General features: G+C 40.0%; 2 protein-coding genes and 3 non-coding genes across 16 annotated transcripts in view; 1 reads left to right on the top strand and 4 right to left on the bottom strand.

Moving 5' to 3' along the window:
• Positions 1-238: 238 nt before the first annotated feature.
• Positions 239-14,958, bottom strand: LOC124176278 (sodium-independent sulfate anion transporter-like). 12 transcript variants are annotated; one of them, XM_046557353.1, is made up of 10 exons: positions 14,951-14,958; positions 6,815-6,910; positions 4,968-5,155; positions 4,564-4,701; positions 4,095-4,373; positions 2,925-3,234; positions 2,537-2,839; positions 1,708-1,942; positions 872-1,110; positions 239-532 (listed from the first exon to the last, which is right to left on the bottom strand). In XM_046557353.1, exons 2-10 carry the CDS (start codon positions 6,891-6,893, stop codon positions 504-506), a joined length of 1,800 nt encoding a protein of 599 aa, XP_046413309.1. In that variant the 5' UTR covers positions 6,894-6,910; positions 14,951-14,958; the 3' UTR covers positions 239-503. The 12 variants fall into 12 exon arrangements, with proteins under 12 accessions (XP_046413309.1, XP_046413305.1, XP_046413306.1 ...); XM_046557349.1 differs by lacking the exon at positions 14,951-14,958 and adding an exon at positions 12,476-12,721; XM_046557350.1 differs by lacking the exon at positions 14,951-14,958 and adding an exon at positions 12,476-12,719 and having other exon boundaries at positions 239-529.
• The window catches only part of LOC124176277 (sodium-independent sulfate anion transporter-like), a 23,004-nt gene continuing 15,926 nt past the window's right edge, over positions 10,792-17,869 (top strand). The window contains exon 1 of the mRNA XM_046557347.1: positions 10,792-11,018. The gene's annotated coding sequence lies outside the window, so the exon portion shown is untranslated. The remainder of the gene's footprint in view (positions 11,019-17,869) is intronic.
• On the bottom strand, positions 12,129-12,210 carry Trnas-aga. The gene has a single exon. It is a non-coding gene; the product is annotated as a tRNA-Ser (tRNA).
• Trnaf-gaa lies at positions 13,901-13,973 on the bottom strand. Its single transcript has one exon. It is a non-coding gene; the product is annotated as a tRNA-Phe (tRNA).
• On the bottom strand, positions 14,950-15,031 carry Trnas-gcu. Its single transcript has one exon. It is a non-coding gene; the product is annotated as a tRNA-Ser (tRNA).

The following is a 17,869-nucleotide window of genomic DNA, read 5'->3' as shown; positions in this document are numbered from 1 at the left end:
GGTTTGGCGTTTCGAGTCGAAAATCTTTCACCCTTGTCAGAAGTAATAGGCTTAAACGACTCGAGGATTGGGTTTGGTAATCAGTGAAATACTTTTTGGGGAATTCGAACATCCAGGGTGCCGCGAACCAGCTTAATCTTAATGTAAAATCCGGTTGCCAAAAGAAAGAGGAAAGCGACTTTTATACCGTGTCTAAAACCTGCAAGTTGCGAAAAGATAAGAAAATTACAAATAAAGGTAAAACACAAGAGACGATACTTTATTAGTAAATATGTACAATCAATTACCACAACAATTAAACTTTAGGTATCGGTTAGAAGTTCGAACCGTGTTGCGATGTAGGAAATGCACGAAACTGATTGACCGATAGGTGCGTCATGGTGCCTCCATATTATTCCTTGTAACTTTCAAGGCGACAGAAGTATGAACTTATCTGACAATCAGGTTTCAGTTGCACAGAAATACTTTGTTCTCTAAATCACGATCGTCGTTAATGCAACGTTTCATTCCGTTCGAACCGCGTTGATTTCTGCTGAAAATAAACGCTGCATTTTATTCAAGTCATTAAGAATGACTATGAGGGCGAATACGACGCAAAAAGAGGCTGACCGCATCCTGCGTATACAGTAACGAGCCTGGAAACTGCGCGCTTTCTAGGGCGAATTATGTCACGAACTGACCGACAGTGAGTTACTGAAACGTTGACCACAAGCGTTGATTAACGCATTGCGGTAAACAGACGATGGTTGTAGAGTAGATGAATTAACAAGTGACTCTTTATCATGGGTAGGACAGAAGTCAGAAACGAGGTCTCCGTCCTAAGTCGGACTCATCACGCTGCACGTAACGCAGTATAAAACGGTTCGATTACCTTGGACAACAAACATCCCGTCCAACGTCCGTTCGGTTCTGAACTGTTGGGCAAGCGACCTGTCGTAGCTTTCGAGGGTTTGCCGAACCTCTGGACTCCAGTTCCAGAATATCAGCATCTGCTTCCTGGACTCGAGATCGGTCTGAAGGTACTTAAGATTCTTCGCTACCGTTGCGTCGATTCGATACACGTGACGACCGTCCAGAACAACCGGAAGAGTTTCCCCGCTCAATTTGCACCTGTGTGAAAGATCGTGGATGTTGACATGAGCCGAGTTGACCACGTGGTATCACAACCATCGCTAGTCTCTCGAAACGAGATTATAAACATCGACGAGGTGAATGAACCTACGGAAACTTCACCTCCGACCTCTTGGTACCGATTCGATATCCGTACGTGAATTCAAATCGTAGTATAAATTTCGAAAAGCGCAAGCTTATATATTTGGTATTTCTATGCAAGCTATGGAAATTGAGAGGAGATCCGATTCGGGGATAAGCCACAAGGCTATACGGAGTTCATGCTATCCAGTCGAAATGGGAACGAACTCAGTAAAATAAAATTGAAACTTGTACGACAATCGGAGGGTGGAATCTTGTTACGAAAGTCTCGAAAAGTTTCCCGTACTAATCGTTCGTGGACTACCGTTTAGTGCAGCGAGTGTAACAGAGATTAAACATGGTGTCGAGTAAAAAATCTGTAACGAATTACAAGACATTTTCAAGTTATTCAAGGACATTAAAAATATAATATTTCCAGGGCATAAGAAAAATTCAAGGATAGTCTCCAGTACTTTTGAAGGATAAGTAAAATTGAGACCATATGATAAGACTTGCCTGTAGATAACTTGCTCCCGCAGATATTCGGCCGCTGGAAAACTCAGGGATTGCCTCGGCGTTATTATCAGTATACTGATGCCGTCGACCGTTTCTTCCTGGACCAGAACTCCCGGACGAGCCGTAAAGTATAAGAGTAGCACGAGGTTTACCACAATTCCAATAATCATCCCGTCCTCGAGGCTCAGGAAAACACAGGAGACCAGCGTCACCGTCAACGGCATCAAATCGATCTCTGAGAACATGAGGTTTATTCCGGTTTTTCAGCGCGACAATTTCACCTGTCTAATCAGCCAACGCTGTGTTCGAAATCGCGAGTGGACTACTCGATAGCGATCAGGATTATAGAGGTCGGTCAATACCGCGTACATCGAACAATTTATTCGAAAGCTCGTTGACCCGTAATTTCCCGGTATCTAGGTACCTAATCGGTAAATGAACTGGCCGGCAATTAAGGCCGACAGAGTATGGAGGACCCTTCAATAGCAGACTCAGTCACAATGGTGAAATGGAAAGGTGAACGTATGCGTTTGCGGTTGAAGTACGTTTAAAGGTTTACCTCCTTCCTCATACATCTAGGACAAATCGATTTATCGACCCGACGCCATACGCCGTTAAAAAGCCGAAGTTCCTCGTAAAAAATACATTTGATCGTCAATTTTTTGTGTAATGGTGTATACATAAAAGGTATACACAATTGATCAACGAGACGATCGAACATTGAAGGTGGACATGGAACACTTTTTACGGAAGTATCGATCGATGGCGAAGCAAAGGATCAGGAATCCGCGGGTACCTAGTCGAACAAACGTGCAAGCTTCGAACTCACTCTTAGTCCTCCAGAGTACCCTGAACGTCTCGAAATCCAGCATATAGTACATGGCGACGATGATGACCGCAGCGAGGCTGGACTTTGGAATGAACTCGAAGGTCGAAGTGAGGACTCCACAGGCCAGTAGGATCAGGGCGCCGGTGACGACGCCCCCCATTTGCGTTTGGACTCCTGACGCATTGTTGACAGCCGTCCGAGTGAAGCTTCCGGTAACCGGCATGGAGCGAAAAAAGCTGCCGAGGATGTTGCAGACTCCAAGAGCGGTCATTTCCTGGGTGGCATCCAAGGGACGTCCCTTGGCTGGGAAGAGAGTGTAAATACCAATTTTGAATTGTTGAAGAAATGTAAACCGTCGCTTATCTTAATCAAGCTTTGATCAACTCACCGAAGGTCTTCGCGATTGCGATGTTCTCGAGTACGGCTATAAGCGGCAGGGAGATCAGGCTGCTCCCAAATCCCGTGACGATTGTTGGGAAATCGCTCGTCTGATTGTTGTAGGTGATCGAGAAGGGGGGTGGAACAAAGGGTGGAAGGCCCTCGGTAATTTTTCCGGTAAGTTTAAACGGCTGGAGGTCATTGAGGTAGAGAAGGTAGGCGACTAGGGCGGCGAGAATAACGACAACGGCATTCCGCGCCAAGCAGATGACCCACATAGTCTTCCTCCAAAAGTTTCCACTACGATTTCCGGGAAGGTTCTGCCGCGCAAAAAAATTCCGGGGTGTTAATTTGAGATAATGGGAATCAAATCTTCGGACTACTATGGACGCGGCTGCGCAAAAAATACTGTGTATTAGCAATTGGTCCGCCGTTTTTACACCCCGTCGACGCCACCTGTTGGATCCTGAAACTAGGCCGTTGTACGGACGGCGTTAGGAAAGCGCTGGAAATTTATGACCGATTTTTTCGACCCGCGCCACCCTCGTTTAATTGGTTTCGGGTCGTCGCTGTGGCGGAGCCTGTTTCTTGCTCCAGTCGTGAAAAGTAAAAAAGAAAAAAGAAAAGAAACCATCACGGGAGACACGGTAGAAAGAATGTACGTGATCAACGAGAAAAGCGCTCGCGATCTAACAAAGAAGGTACCATGCAAGGTCGACCTCTCCGATTTAATTTCTTTTGTAATATGTTACGGTAGACTAAATACTAAGCGATACGTCTTTTCTCTTTTCATCTGCCATTAAACACTTTAAGGGGGTGAAACCACCCTCCAAAGTAAGGCGTGTCATGGGGCGTTTGGGGCAGTTTTTTTTTTTCATTTGAGAAAATTACACTTTTCACTTCTCGTTATGAGAAAACTTTCCCATTTGGATTGGTTAAGAAATAATTATGTTCCTGAGGGTGAAACTGCCAAATCATCCCTTGACATGCCTTACTTTGTAGGGTGGTTTCCACCCCCTTAAATCGTTGAATGCCGGATGAAAAAAAAATACGCGTCGCTTAGTTTTCAGTCTTTTATGACGTATTACAAAAGAAATCAAGTCGGAGATATTGACCTGCGATACCTTGCGCTTAAGACGTGGCAAACGGTAAGGAAGGGACAACCCTTCAGCTGTCTCACCTTGAGTCCGACAAGCAGGAGGATCGATACAACGCCCAGCAAAGTATCCCAGAGACTGGTATCCGTGATGTTCTCAAATACCCCGACAATCGATTCGACGAATCCACTTCCGCTCACCGTTATTCCCAACAATGATTTCAGCTGGGAAGACCCGATTGTTACGGCTGCGGCGTTTGTGAAGCCGGATATAACCGGCATGCTTATGAAATCCACCAAAAAACCCATGTGGAGAATACCAAGTAGGAATATTATGCAGCCGGACAAGAAGCACATAAGTACCTGTTTAAAATTTGCGTAAATTCACGGTTAAGGGGATGTTGTAGTCGGTCCTTACCGACCGAGTAAAGTGTGACTTGTTTTCTGACAATTGTCACTGACAATTAACGAAACAAGTGACATTCGTCGCCGTCGATAACCACTGACTATGAGACCACGTAGAGTGAAACAAACTTTCCCACATTATACTCACAGCACCGTCTGCTCCATACTTCGTGACACTCGATTGAACCATAAGAGCCATGATAGCCGTTGGTCCTATGGTGATGTCCTTGCTGCAGCCGAGTATCAGATAGACGAAACAGCCCATAAAACCGCTGTAAAGTCCGTACTGAAATCGAAACGAATAACAAGTCGTCATTTCTGGACGCAGGATTACGGGGTGTACTGATTTTTAGGATTTTTTTTAATAAGAAAATGAAAACGTTTGGAGCAATTTCAGTTTGAGGGCTTTGGTATTCATAGTTTTAAGAACATCGTTCAATTTTTACATTGAATTTAATAACAAAATGGCGGCATGGCGGATACAAGTAGCGAAGCTTGAAGGAGCTTTTTGGACATGATCGATGTCGGGATAAGTAATTCACTCTTTCTAACCTGAGCGGGTAGTCCGGCAACAACTGCATAAGCTATTCCCTGAGGAATCGCAGTTAGTCCTACGGTGAGACCGGCCATTGCATCCTGGAATAGTTTATTCCACGTGTAGAGTGGCAGCCATGCGACGATCGGTATCCTGCGCCGAAGCAATTCCTTCGGGTCACATTTCTGAGACGCCATTTCCCTGCCTGAAAAAAAAAAATCGGTTTGCAGCATGTATCAATAATCAAGAATCAAGATTAAGATTTGTCGTTGTATTTAGAAGGTTATATGCGGTGCGCGTGAATAATTTGATTGAATACACAAAGCACTTTCGAGATTAGAGAAAGAAATCTGAACTCCGTTATCGCCTTTAATAACCAATTATCTCTTCATTCGAATTTATTTTAAAGGACCCTTGTTTTGTATCTACGTAATTTTATCAATCTGGTAAAGCTTCCGAGATCGCTTCAACGATACAACATCGGATTGTGATCAAACACGAGTTATAACTGCAGCTTTTACACCGTGGCGGTATCGTAAATTGATAAAGGACAGTTTCCCAGGTGTTGTGTATTATAAAACTTTACTAAATCAACACGATAACATACAATAATTAAGAATTATCGTCGTCGTCGCTTGATTAAAAATTTTATTAATCAATGCTGATCTATTAAAAACAGCGAATACATGTATTCCGATTACCTGAATGAAATCAAGTGTACTTACTTAAACTTAAACGCATTTTCTCCCACCAATTACGGTGTAAATAATCGTGTGACGTTGATTTTCAGTCGATCACAAAACCGTAAACTATTACTCCCAATGCTCACAAATCTGACTTTATAAATCTTCCGGATAGCCTGACTATTTTTTTCACAGAAATTATAACCGACGAACAAACTACGAGACTACATAACTATACACACGTATGTAACGACACTTGTAACCTTCCAGCCGAATTCACGCATCGTCAAGCAAAACATATAGTACTTAAAAAACACACATAAGTAACGAAAAAATTAAGAAACAATTTAGCACCGGATTTTATTTTTTTTTTTTTTTCATTCAACTAACCTTCGAAATTAAACTTGTACATACGATATTATTACACGATTGTTATTCATACTTGTGCGAAATTCGGTTGACTAAGCGGAGAATAGAAAAAAAAACAAAAAAAAAACAGCAGTCTTATATCTTCATCGGCAGTCGTCCGTCCACTCCGGAAGACTAAACAATTTCTCAAACGTAGATTTTAATCAAACAGCAGCTGTAACGCAGATCTTTCAAGTCCGTAACGTTTATTCGCGTTACGATAGAGAAAAGAAAGCAGTCAGACCAGTTTCTACGACTGAAAACCGCGGGAGTTTCGAATAGCGGATATCTTCGGGATTCGAAATTCGAATACCGCGGGTTTTAGCTGCTCATCCGTAAGTCGGAAAAATCGAAATACTACGCTGTATTTTATTTTTCTTTACCTTTCTCGCCGACGGACGCGACAACTTTCCGCATATTCATGGGTCTCTTGGCGTATAAGTCTTGAAAGTCCGATCACGAGGCGAGATTAATTACGCAGAAAAAACCGGCAGCTCTTCGGCAGCAACGCACCGTGTGAATTCACTCGGACTATTGACAGTACGATTCCTCGTCTACAAAGAACAAAGATTTGACCCACGAAACTCAAGTGTCGAAATAGCAGTGGCGTCGCTATCGCTGGGACTTTGCAGGTTTTTACTGATAAAGAAAGTCCGGTAAATACTGTTAATTGTATCTGTCAAAAACAGCGAAACACTGCGGGATGCGGAGAAACTGGAAGGCTTTATAAGTAATGGTAAAATTTACGCTGACAATTAACTTCCCAAACTTACACAGTTTCGCAGTTTGATGATTTTTCCCCGTCTTCTCGCTCTTCGTCGGCCATACGATTCCAGCATTGAATTCCTCCATTATTTCCCTATCAGTTCCTGCAGCGCGGTGTGAAATCGAGAAGTAAAAAAAAAAAAAAGCATGAATTTTCTTGTTTTCCTGTCCCTACTACGCAGACTTTTTAACCAGCGTTTCACCGCAATTTTTTATTCATTCGTTATTGATTGAATTGTCTGCTTTATATCAGTTTCCTCGCGGTTTGGGTAGAACTTCAATACGACTATAATCAACCGATAATCAACACCATGACTTGGGGCTAACTTTATATACGCGATTAGAAACGAAAATACTTTCAGACGGAATACCGAAGGAGAGGGAGAAGGAAGAACAGAAACAAAACTTGTCGATAAGAAGAGGGCGCCGAAATTTTTTGTAACGTGGTTGACTGAACTAGAGATAAACTTAGATTACATACAGCCGGTTTATTTTATTACATTATTATACTCTGCAAAGACTCGAGCGGGCCGCAGTCGAGTTATCATTCTCACTGAGGAACGTACATCGTATACATACATGTGGGTGTTAACATTCGACAACAAAAAAAAAAAAAAAAAACGAAATAATCAAAAAAAAATTAAGACGGAGGATAATCTGTACGAAATTGACCTACTGCGCGTTTTTATAGAGGGATTAATAAATACAACGTTCGCATGATTTTAAAAGTCGTGTTTTTTGATACTCGAATTACACACCGGTTAAAAACAAAAATTATTATCCAACGTTATTTATGCGAAATTTAGTTCACTTGCAATTACCGTGCGGTGAGTTTTGACGTTTAGAATTGAAATTAATGTGTCAAATAATTAGAACGTCATAAATCACTGCAATGTGGATTCTCAATCTCGAGATTATAATTAATTCATTCTACGCAATAGGCTGTAATTATTTCCTAAAACGGAGTGAGTACGGTAATAATTGTCAGATACTGGTACACGTATAACAATATCGACGATATTCTGCACCGAGAGTAAACGTCGAGGTGTCGAAGAAGAGAAATTAACAATTGTTGTTAGTGAAAACACGCCGCGCATTGACTACGTCAATTTCCTTTCTGTTTTTTTTTTTCTTTTCTTTCATCACACTTTTGCTTTTCCTATCGTTATCAACGCAGGCGGTTTTTTTCTGTCCGTATTTAATACTCACGAGTGGGAACTGCATAGTAGGACATAGTTTACCGGGACTTGTATTCCGTAGCACTAACTTGTGCAGCACACGACGGTTAAAACGCATTAAAAGCATACACTGCAAAATTCCTCGTCTCCTCCAGCCAAATAATATTATATTATATTATATTATATTATATTATATAATCATAGGAATAGCGATCGCTATTCTTTACATGTATAAATGGATTTTATTATCAAGGTCGTGTTTTTCGCGTTTCAGGTGCGTTGCGATACGACGATCACTTTTCAAATATTTGTAATTTAAACAGATGCCGATGCCGAATGTTGATCCGATCCGATGATCCGCGATCATCCGTTTTTGCGCGCAAGAAAGCTGACGAGACACTGATACAAGTATGTTTCTATCCACTCTCGTGAATTGTTGAATTTTAGTTGAAATATCCAGCAGCTAAAGAAGATATCGACGTGGTTATATATACGGGGCACGGTATATTATAATATAGGATTCACGTTGGCTGGATACGCCGTGAATTGTCATTATACTGACTGGCAATAGTGCAAATTATGAGAAATGATCACGTTGCGTAATTTTAATGCCGTGTACTTATTGTACATATTGCAAGTTAGTATGTGTCGTACATTATTTCACTTACCATCCGCGGAAACGAAACGTTGTAATTTACTCGAGATACATTATACAAGGTTTGCTTTGCACGAATCGCTCACGCCGGAAGTAGTATTAATTTATAACCGGAAACCTTTCCCTCTCTCTTCTCCGGTGTAATATTTGAAAGAGTAAAACGAAAGAAAATAAAAAAAGAATTGACACGATTCGATTACAGGCGATAAAAGAAAAAATGAAATCATTGATATCTCTACAAGTTTATTTCTTTCAACCTCACGAGAATTAGATAATTGTTACATGTTCAATGTATTGTACAGACATTTAAGTTGAAATTTCATCCAGTTGTATACAGGATAAAATGAAAACTTGAAACTGTAATGAAAATGACAAATTGATCGATAATTTTTCATCAAAGAAAAATGTTGTTTCTTTTTTTCTATTTCTGAGACGTATTAATTTTATAACAGTTTAGAAAACTGGTCACAGTTTAACAACACACTGTTTTAATACCGATAAGCGATCGATATTAATATAATTCTGAACACTTACTCGTGTGTAATTAGGTGTGTAAGACGAGAACGCTCTGCTGATATGTTACGATCATAGTACGACACTTCGATTGACGTTCGGCAGAGTGCAGTCATGAGAACGGATTATAAACATGCAACAAACAAGAGTCTGTAAAGCTGATAATGATTTTTTATCCTCGCTCTAACGTCTCTACGTCTATAACCACAGATTATATTATTATACGTACGGATCTGTACAATACCTTATCTCATCCCAAACGTGACACCGCTGCGTCACGCTATACTTGGCTCTTAACCCTGATGCAACAGTTATACTCGTTTCGAGAAAATAAAAAAAAATTGGAACGAGGACTGTTCACTCGGTGGAAATGAGGCATGGTCCGTTTCTGAATATAGGTAGTAGATCTGATTGACCGATTCCTCTCATAGAAAGTCTCGAAACAGTATAACGAGTAGGCACGAGTCGATCGGTATTAATCCAAGTCCACTTTTCACGGACGGAACATTTCGCATCTCGGGTCTGCAAAACTGCTCACCGCTCTATTCCAAACAGCTGGAATATCCTTTCTTCGATTCCATTCTACTTCAGGTTGATATTCGCAAAGTACGAACAAAGCGATCCATTCGAGCGTTGCATAAAGGCATGTATACATATATATATATTTACAACTTGTCGTTGTACAGTCCTTGAGCACCGCTTCGGACACCGAGGGCTATTATTATAAACCTCTCGCGGTGTAAAATCCTGCTGAGAATCAACGACCATACATCAAATGGAGCCTCAGCAGCAGCTAATGAACGTTCGCCTGAAATATAAGGTCAGATTTCCGATAGATCCCTACGGTAAATCCTGTTCCATTCTACACACCGTGTGTTCAATATTATGCACACTCGAGGCTAATCAGCGCCTAGATCAAGGCGCACGTAATACTGGTCTAGAACCTGAAGCAACTTATCAATATTCATCGCTGTTGGAGTCCCTGCGATTTCCTTTGGACAAAGAACGGATCGAAGGATAGCGCACAACGATGTGGATATCGGTATTCAGTCGTCTGATATATTTCTTTTCATCGATCAATAAAATCAACTTGGCCTGGCAGTCACGTTTGCAATATCAAAGTTACGTAGCGAATCGCGTGTACGTTAAACTTATTTACGTATAGATCTATCTATGATAATTTGATCGGGAAATGTGCAGAGAGTTCCACTCCGCGAGTACAATTTTATATAACCGCATAGATTGACGAGACCTAATGATCGATGGATCCTTGGGTACAATAACGGCGAGGGTCGGTCGTCACTCATCCTGATCCTGCGGAATCGAGTCGTGACGTATAGAGTTTTACGACACTTGATGGAATGATAAGAATGCAATGTCAACGGTGCAGGAGATAAATATTTATTCGATTGTGGTCGACGAAGCGTTTACTTCACAGGTGTGGGTACCCGACTCCTATGCAGCTAGCGATAGCTTCGAATAACCCAACAGCGATATCTTATTGGTCTATTTACCGCGGTGTATCTACCTACGTTGGGTTACAATAGAATGCCTCCATCCATGGAGAACGCGGATGGAAAGCCACGGCTCCTGCAGAGATTGTTGTGTAGTATTGTTATACCTACACACCTATTCAGTACTACCGAGTTATTAATTGTGGGCAATATCGCTACTGGTCAATGTCACGGCTGTCTCTCTCCTCGGTTTCTCGTTTTTGATCGATCGTAAGAAAAGGGGAGGAAGTAGAGAGGAGGAGTAGAAGAAAAATTAGAGGGATAAACGAATCCGACAATCGGCAGATGATATATTTTATAAGCAGCCGGCTCCTGGAATATCATGTGTATAAACAGCTCGAGTTTGGCTCTGGTAAGTGTAATAAATACCAGATCAATAAGAATTTTAAGTATCGTTTACAGATATCAAATTTTCATTTCTTACACGTAACTGGTAAGAAAAAAATATTTTTATTAGATTAGGTTTGCTTTTGTAGAAATTAGAACCATATTTCGGATTTTAAGAAAAATTATCTATTTTCTCAAACATTTATTGTAAATAGCAACTAAACAAATTTCAGTTTTGAATTTAAATCACTTTTATTCAAAAATAATAATTAATCACGTGTTAACATTTGAATATATAAATTTTCAGTCTACGAATCGAATGATAACCAAAATCTTCGTTTATTACTTGTAAAGTTTGCTTTTGTCTTTTTTATGTTAATAAATAAGTATTGAAGTTTTTGGTTGATAGCTAACAAAGATAAAAGCAAACTTTATGAGTAATAAATGAAGATTTTGGGTATTGTTCGATGTAAGGAATCAAAATTTATTTATTTATTTATAAACTCGAAAAATAATTTGTTTTTTGTTGCCCTGTGTTATACGTGACGTTAGAATTCTTCCGCGTAACAAATCATCAGCGCAAATGTATGATGTAATGTATAACAAATTATTACAAAAAGAGCCAGAGAGCTGAGCTCCTTTACCGATCCCGGATCTTCAACTGACCTGCAGAATTAAATCGTTCGCATGTATATCGCAATAATCGTTAACTCGTTATTCCCTGAAGCACTCCGGGCTAAATCCGGTCATTTGAATGCTTAATCTCTTCGTATATTATACCTTATACAGACAAATTATTCGAGTATCTACTCGACCGTTAATATTATTCTAACTTATTCATTCGGTTCTTTAAAACCCTCTTTTGTCTCCGTCCGGGGGTAGAACGATTTATACCAGAAACGGATTGTCGCGACTTGAGAAAGCGGCATAAATTTGAATTGAAAAATAAACAAATGAACGAAAGAATCCCCACCATAACAATTATCCATATCCTAGGTATATTACATGTCGCGTACAACGTAAAGTTGAAAAATTACCAAAATATATTCGGAACTAGATGCGCAAAAATTGAGTTTGACCAGCGTTCCGATCCTAGGGGAATTTTGGGGGAAAAAGAATGTTAAAAAAAGTCATTCGCAGTCGGTAGGACTCGAACCTACGCTCCCAGAGGGAATCTGATTTCTAGTCAGACGCCTTAACCACTCGGCCACGACTGCTGATTGAACGTTGTTTATTTATCAAGTTACTTATTCAAACAAATTGCTAAACAAATGACTAGCTTGACGATAATAAATTTCTTCACCTCTCATCTTTGCCACGCAATTTCTAACGCGTTCGAGCTATACCTCGAGCAGGTTAACAAAATATGTATCATTCACACGTGACTCAACGTGTCACAATTACAAGATAATATTTGCATGCAACCGTCGTATCTCAACATTGTTATTGCTATAAATTAAATCATACGGAGCATGTACTCACGGAGCAATGGCGAAGGTTCCCCATCATTTTCTAATCGTACATCCGAAGACGGCATGTTGTTACGGAAATCGATAGACAGTACGGGGCGAGCGAAGTAATTTGTGTTGTTGTTGTTGTTGTTGTTATTATTATTATTACTATTACTATTACTAATATTATTATCATGCGAAAACTGATCAGCACCGCAGGTGTAAACGAGCAGTCGACGACGGGTACATTGTACTCTAGACTCTCGGATGCATCTGTTGGTATATGCTATACGTATATTCGCCTTGCAATGAATACAATGCAATATTTAGTTCATTGCCAGTTCTTATCTGACCCCCGCGATGTGATGATCAGAATTCACGAGGTGGGGACCAAAGCAATGAACTGATATGCAGAGTGATTAATCAACCCACGCGTGGATGCGCGGATCTTCATTACCGACGGTGCAGTCATAGATCGCTGCAGCGAAAGTTCAAGACTCAAATTCGAATTTTCACGAACGATACCTTATTCGGAGGTTTATAATCCAGGAATTCAAAATGGCGGATCGAGGGAACTCGAAATTGATTAAATTTGAGGAAAAATTGTAGCATTTCCGTTTAGATGCAGCGAAAATTTCGTTTAATCGATATCATCGGACATTTATACCCATTGTGCACGTTGTAAAGTCATCGGCAATAAATCATAAGTTGATCTGACCGAAGTCTCCGCAAAGGTGACTCGATCGTAATCCGTTTAATCGCAAGGTATTACGCGATGCTCAACGGTTGAATTAACGCGAAATAATAGGTATACATATATATGTAGCTGTACAGAATTCTCAATTCGCAACGCTTCGTTGGTTAGCTTACGTATAGGTATGTATACGTGTATATCGCAATGTCGATTAACAACCGTATATACTATGTATACAGAAGTTTGCAGCTCCGCAGCCGAGTTTAGGCAACGATTATGTAACCCATCCAGGCCCAATGTATTACCAAATTACCGTGTGATACGAATTACAATTATACGAATACATATCAAATACCGCGTGGAGTACACTCACTGTTACATTTTCCATTTACTCACGTTTACCCCGCGAAACAATTCGCGAACGTAACCTGTAAGTAGTGTAGCATATGTACAACGGTGTTACATTTTATTAGAAAGTCGCGTGACACGCACGGATATTCTCAACAGATGACTGTGTTATACACGAGTCGCGTTAAACTGGAACGATACTGCGACACTTTATCGAAGCATGTCAAAACTGCATGAGCAACTGCAATATCCTTGGGGCAAGAAAATCTGTGTAATCCTGCGCGAACATGACATTGTTATGGAAGTTGGACCGAGCTCCATTTCAAACAACTTTCAAACCCGCTACCCGCCGAGTAGAACAAAAACGTCGATGAGAAGAAAAAAACCGTTGAAAAAATACTCAGTCAAAAAGACTGCCGAAACCCGGGATTGAACCGGGGACATTTAGATCTTCAGTCTAACGCTCTCCCAACTGAGCTATTTCGGCGGATAAGGAGGGATTCAGTCAAATTGCTGGAAAATCTTGCATCCCGGAATTGCGTAACTCGATTAATTTTAAATCGCAATAAAACCGTCGAGCTTTGATAAAAGTTGCACTTTCAATTATGTATGATTATTATGTTTTGTATTGGACTTGGTTACTGTAAATAATCGCGGAAGTCGATGATGATGATGCGTAACTGAGCGAAATGAGCAATGACTTCAATCAGGTATCACGATACGGTAAACACTGCGTTTCACGGATACGCTTTGTACTCGCATTGATAATAAGTTGAATTAATATGAGTCGAAATAAGGGTTATTTATCGGAAATACACAGCGATGAAACGAGTGATGCGACGCCTGATTCTCGGCGTAATCGGCAATTGGATTGTTTCCAAGTAATTTAGGTTGCTAATCGCAAGGCGCAAAAGCTCAGCGATGAGCATCTTGTATTATAATTACGAATGCGTAAGCGGTTCAACTGTTTCACGATCAGTGGTTCTCAACTCCGCGATTACCGACACCTCACGTCGTTTGAGTACCCGTGTCTCGACTTTGTAATCATAAGATACCTGATGCGAGAAATCGTTGATAGAAAACAGCACGAATTAATTGTCGAGTAGTTTGTGTGTTATAAGCAAAGAATGAGAATCGAACGAAAGCATTGACGAGAGAATGCAAGGAATCTCTTGCAACACGGCAAATCGTACGGCACGCAGCTGAAAATATGTGCTTACAGGTATGTAGTATATTACATGGAGATTAGGCACGTACGAGCGATTACAAGAAATGCTTACGATGACGAAAAATGAACAGTCGAATAACACCGAGGAGAAACAATGCGCGAGAGATCCTTCTCGCTTGGAATGAAATTTGATTGTAAACTGTTTTAAAAAAACTGGGATAAACCGCAACTTCGCGGTATGCGACTTCAGAGCATTAATAGACGAACTGAAGAAAATAAGTGAAAAAAAATCGTACGACGAGGATGGGATTCGAACCCACGCGTGCAGAGCACATTGGATTAGCAGTCCAACGCCTTAACCACTCGGCCACCTCGTCCGATGATACATTCTTCTTTGCCAAATTATCTGACGGGTGACCGACGACGATGTTTCGTTGTTTCGTTTGAAATTTGAACGCGACACGTGAACAAGGTAACGGCCTCGAACTTGCGCAACGAGAAAATTACTGCATCGCATTGTGCGCTATCAGTTCCGTCTCGCTGACTAACAACAACTGAAATTCTTCCGCATAATAGGATCGCATGCCAACGACGACATCGGCGCAGCATCTGTTACACAGCTTCGATTACTTGCTGTTCTTGTCGAAATTAATCTTTCGCTGAATTACGGAAAATAGAAAACCGACTCCCTGCATGTGCGCATAACAATCAGAAATTGACAATGCATACCTACGTACATTGCTGGGTAAAAAATACTTGGATAAATTTTTCATTTCAAATGAAAAATGTAAAATGCCTACCAAAACGTAATTAAAATCGGTAAATGTAAATAGTTACTTTGAGAAAATTTAAAATTTTAAATGCAAAGTGACATTTGCATTTTAAATGATCATTTTAAACAAAACCGTTTCAAATATTACCCAGCAATGTCTATACGTAATCGCTGAAACGGTTATAATACAGGTTCCTGCATCTATTTTATACGAGACTTGAGCACCCGTCAACGTAACAAGCCAGTTCCAAATCGTCGCGTTTAACCGTTACATCGACGATGGACGCAGGTAATCAATTAGGTAGCAATTATCTATGCTGCACCGCAAGGCTTGTACAACGTGTATATAAATGAATACGGAATATACCGCTATATACAAAACCGTAATTATATGTGCATTTCAGCTCAACACTCTGTATAGTATCGGTATGATGTTGTATTAGACAGGGTTGCAAAGTTTCACCGAGAAACAGTTCAACGAACAACTTTATTTCGTCAAAATTTTCATCGATAATACCGTTTTTCGATCGAAATATTTCGAAATATTGACGTGATAGAAACAAAAAAAAAACACCAAATAACTCATTCTCTTACACTTTCAGGTTTTCCAGGACCTGAAACCTAGTTTTCTCCAGAAATTTTCCCAGTTCTAGTAAAGTTACTAAAACCTAAATCGTTCAGCTTGTTAACTCCGTATTCGGTTCAAATTCAATTCGAATTGAAGAAAAATATTACGTACAAGAAAGTCAGTTTAAGCCAAATTTGTTTCCTCGACGAAAGAAAAGTAAACTCGTTACCTCAAAAAATCCTTTCAAATTCCCATGATAGAAAACTGGTATTTTAAAATTTTTTCCATGACTCAATTAAAAATCCCTAGACAATTCCAGCTTTTTCAGGCTTACCAGATGTATGGCCACCCTGTATCTAGACCGTCCATGTAAGGCATGATATATCATATTTACATGCGTAAATATTTACGTACATACTTTCTGTCCTCGTGGTCTTGAACTTGATTCAATCCCCCCTGCAGTCGCGCTGCGAACTCATCGGCCTGATATACCATCCGCGTATGCCGTGTTTTTTTCTGCGATGCTCGCTCGTTTCTTTAGTTTGAAATTTTTCCCGCCACATTTCATACTCGTATAAATCAAGCTGCTGCGATTGATCAGCGACAGAATCGCTAACGAGGTAAACGACGAACAATGCGGTAAATAAACAGTTATCAGCGACAGTATAGAACATTAGTCTATAGGCATAACGATGATAATAACACGATACGATAGAATTGGTAATCGCGGGTATAAGGCAAACACACCGCTTGTATAATTCTCTCTTCTATATTGCGTCATTCTTTCACTTGTGGATTAAAGAGTCCGGCTTATGTATTCAAACTTTCACAAGCACGCGAATATACGTCGGTATGTTTAATGTTATACCTACATGTTTATAATATAGCTCGTGAACCGGTTCACAAGGATGATTAAGGCGCTGCAATGTACGTAATTCGCGCATTCCAGCGTATTATGTGCACACACATTACCTTGCAAGCTCTTCGCTTTTCCCCATGTTTCGATTGAATAACGATATCATACGAGTATAATGGTTTATGGGTATAATGTGCGTACAAAGAATTGCAGAAACGCTGCTGAATCCACAATTTTTAAAAGACTAATGCAACATACATCATAATACATATTTCACATATTCGCATTCCGTTATACAATTCATTGTAGAGCGTATAATTCTAAGGTGTCTTGCGATCAAGCGTTGCGTTTATTTTTATATAGCCATATGCCTTCGTTTTCTCATCGTCAGCTGTATAATGTCTGTATAAACATTATTTACAAGTATCATAGGAGGTCTTTGTATTCGTATATAAATAATATAAATAACCGAATGCTTCGACGTATACAATACTTTTCCAATACGCATTAATTGTACAGTTTGAACACAGCGTATAACAAATGCTAGTACGGTATTTCTGAATCTTAAATGACGAAGGTATGTTACGATTGTAAACAAACTGTAAATACCGTGCTGTTCTCGTTTATTATTTTTTCTTTCTTCGTGACTTTTTCTAACAAATAAAACTCCGGCAGGCATGGATATGTCCGTCGCATAAATATTCTTTCACGGTAAATGATGTATGTACCTACTTTTCTCTTTTACATTCACCGATAGTGTTCGAAAATATATGACGTACAATTTTCGCTGTACAAAAGAATTACGTATACACGTATGTCTGTCGATACTCGTGTGCAAAAAAATATTCTCGTTACATAAGACGTGAGTGTACCATAGAAATTTCGTGAATATTCAATGCCAACTTACAAATAAATATAAACGTTGAAAGGTGTCTCGTGCTTAGTACTGTAATGGTACATTATGTACCTATTCGCATGAATATGCATCTCCTATCGCGTACGTACAGAATACATAAAAA

This window comes from Neodiprion fabricii, chromosome 2 (genome assembly GCF_021155785.1).
Source record: "Neodiprion fabricii isolate iyNeoFabr1 chromosome 2, iyNeoFabr1.1, whole genome shotgun sequence".
Lineage (NCBI taxonomy): Eukaryota > Metazoa > Arthropoda > Insecta > Hymenoptera > Diprionidae > Neodiprion > Neodiprion fabricii.
This window is presented reverse-complemented; position numbering and strand designations above follow the sequence as displayed.

Coding starts and splice junctions, on each gene's coding strand:
- LOC124176278 (XM_046557349.1), bottom strand. CDS start 12,530: ATGCCGTCTTCGGATGTACGATTAGAAAATGATGGGGAACCTTCGCCA. Junction 4,702..4,967: donor TTGCCGGACTACCCGCTCAG/GTTAGAAAGAGT, acceptor TTTCGATTTCAG/TACGGACTTTACAGCGGTTT. Junction 2,840..2,924: donor CGCAATCGCGAAGACCTTCG/GTGAGTTGATCA, acceptor CTCTCTTCCCAG/CCAAGGGACGTCCCTTGGAT.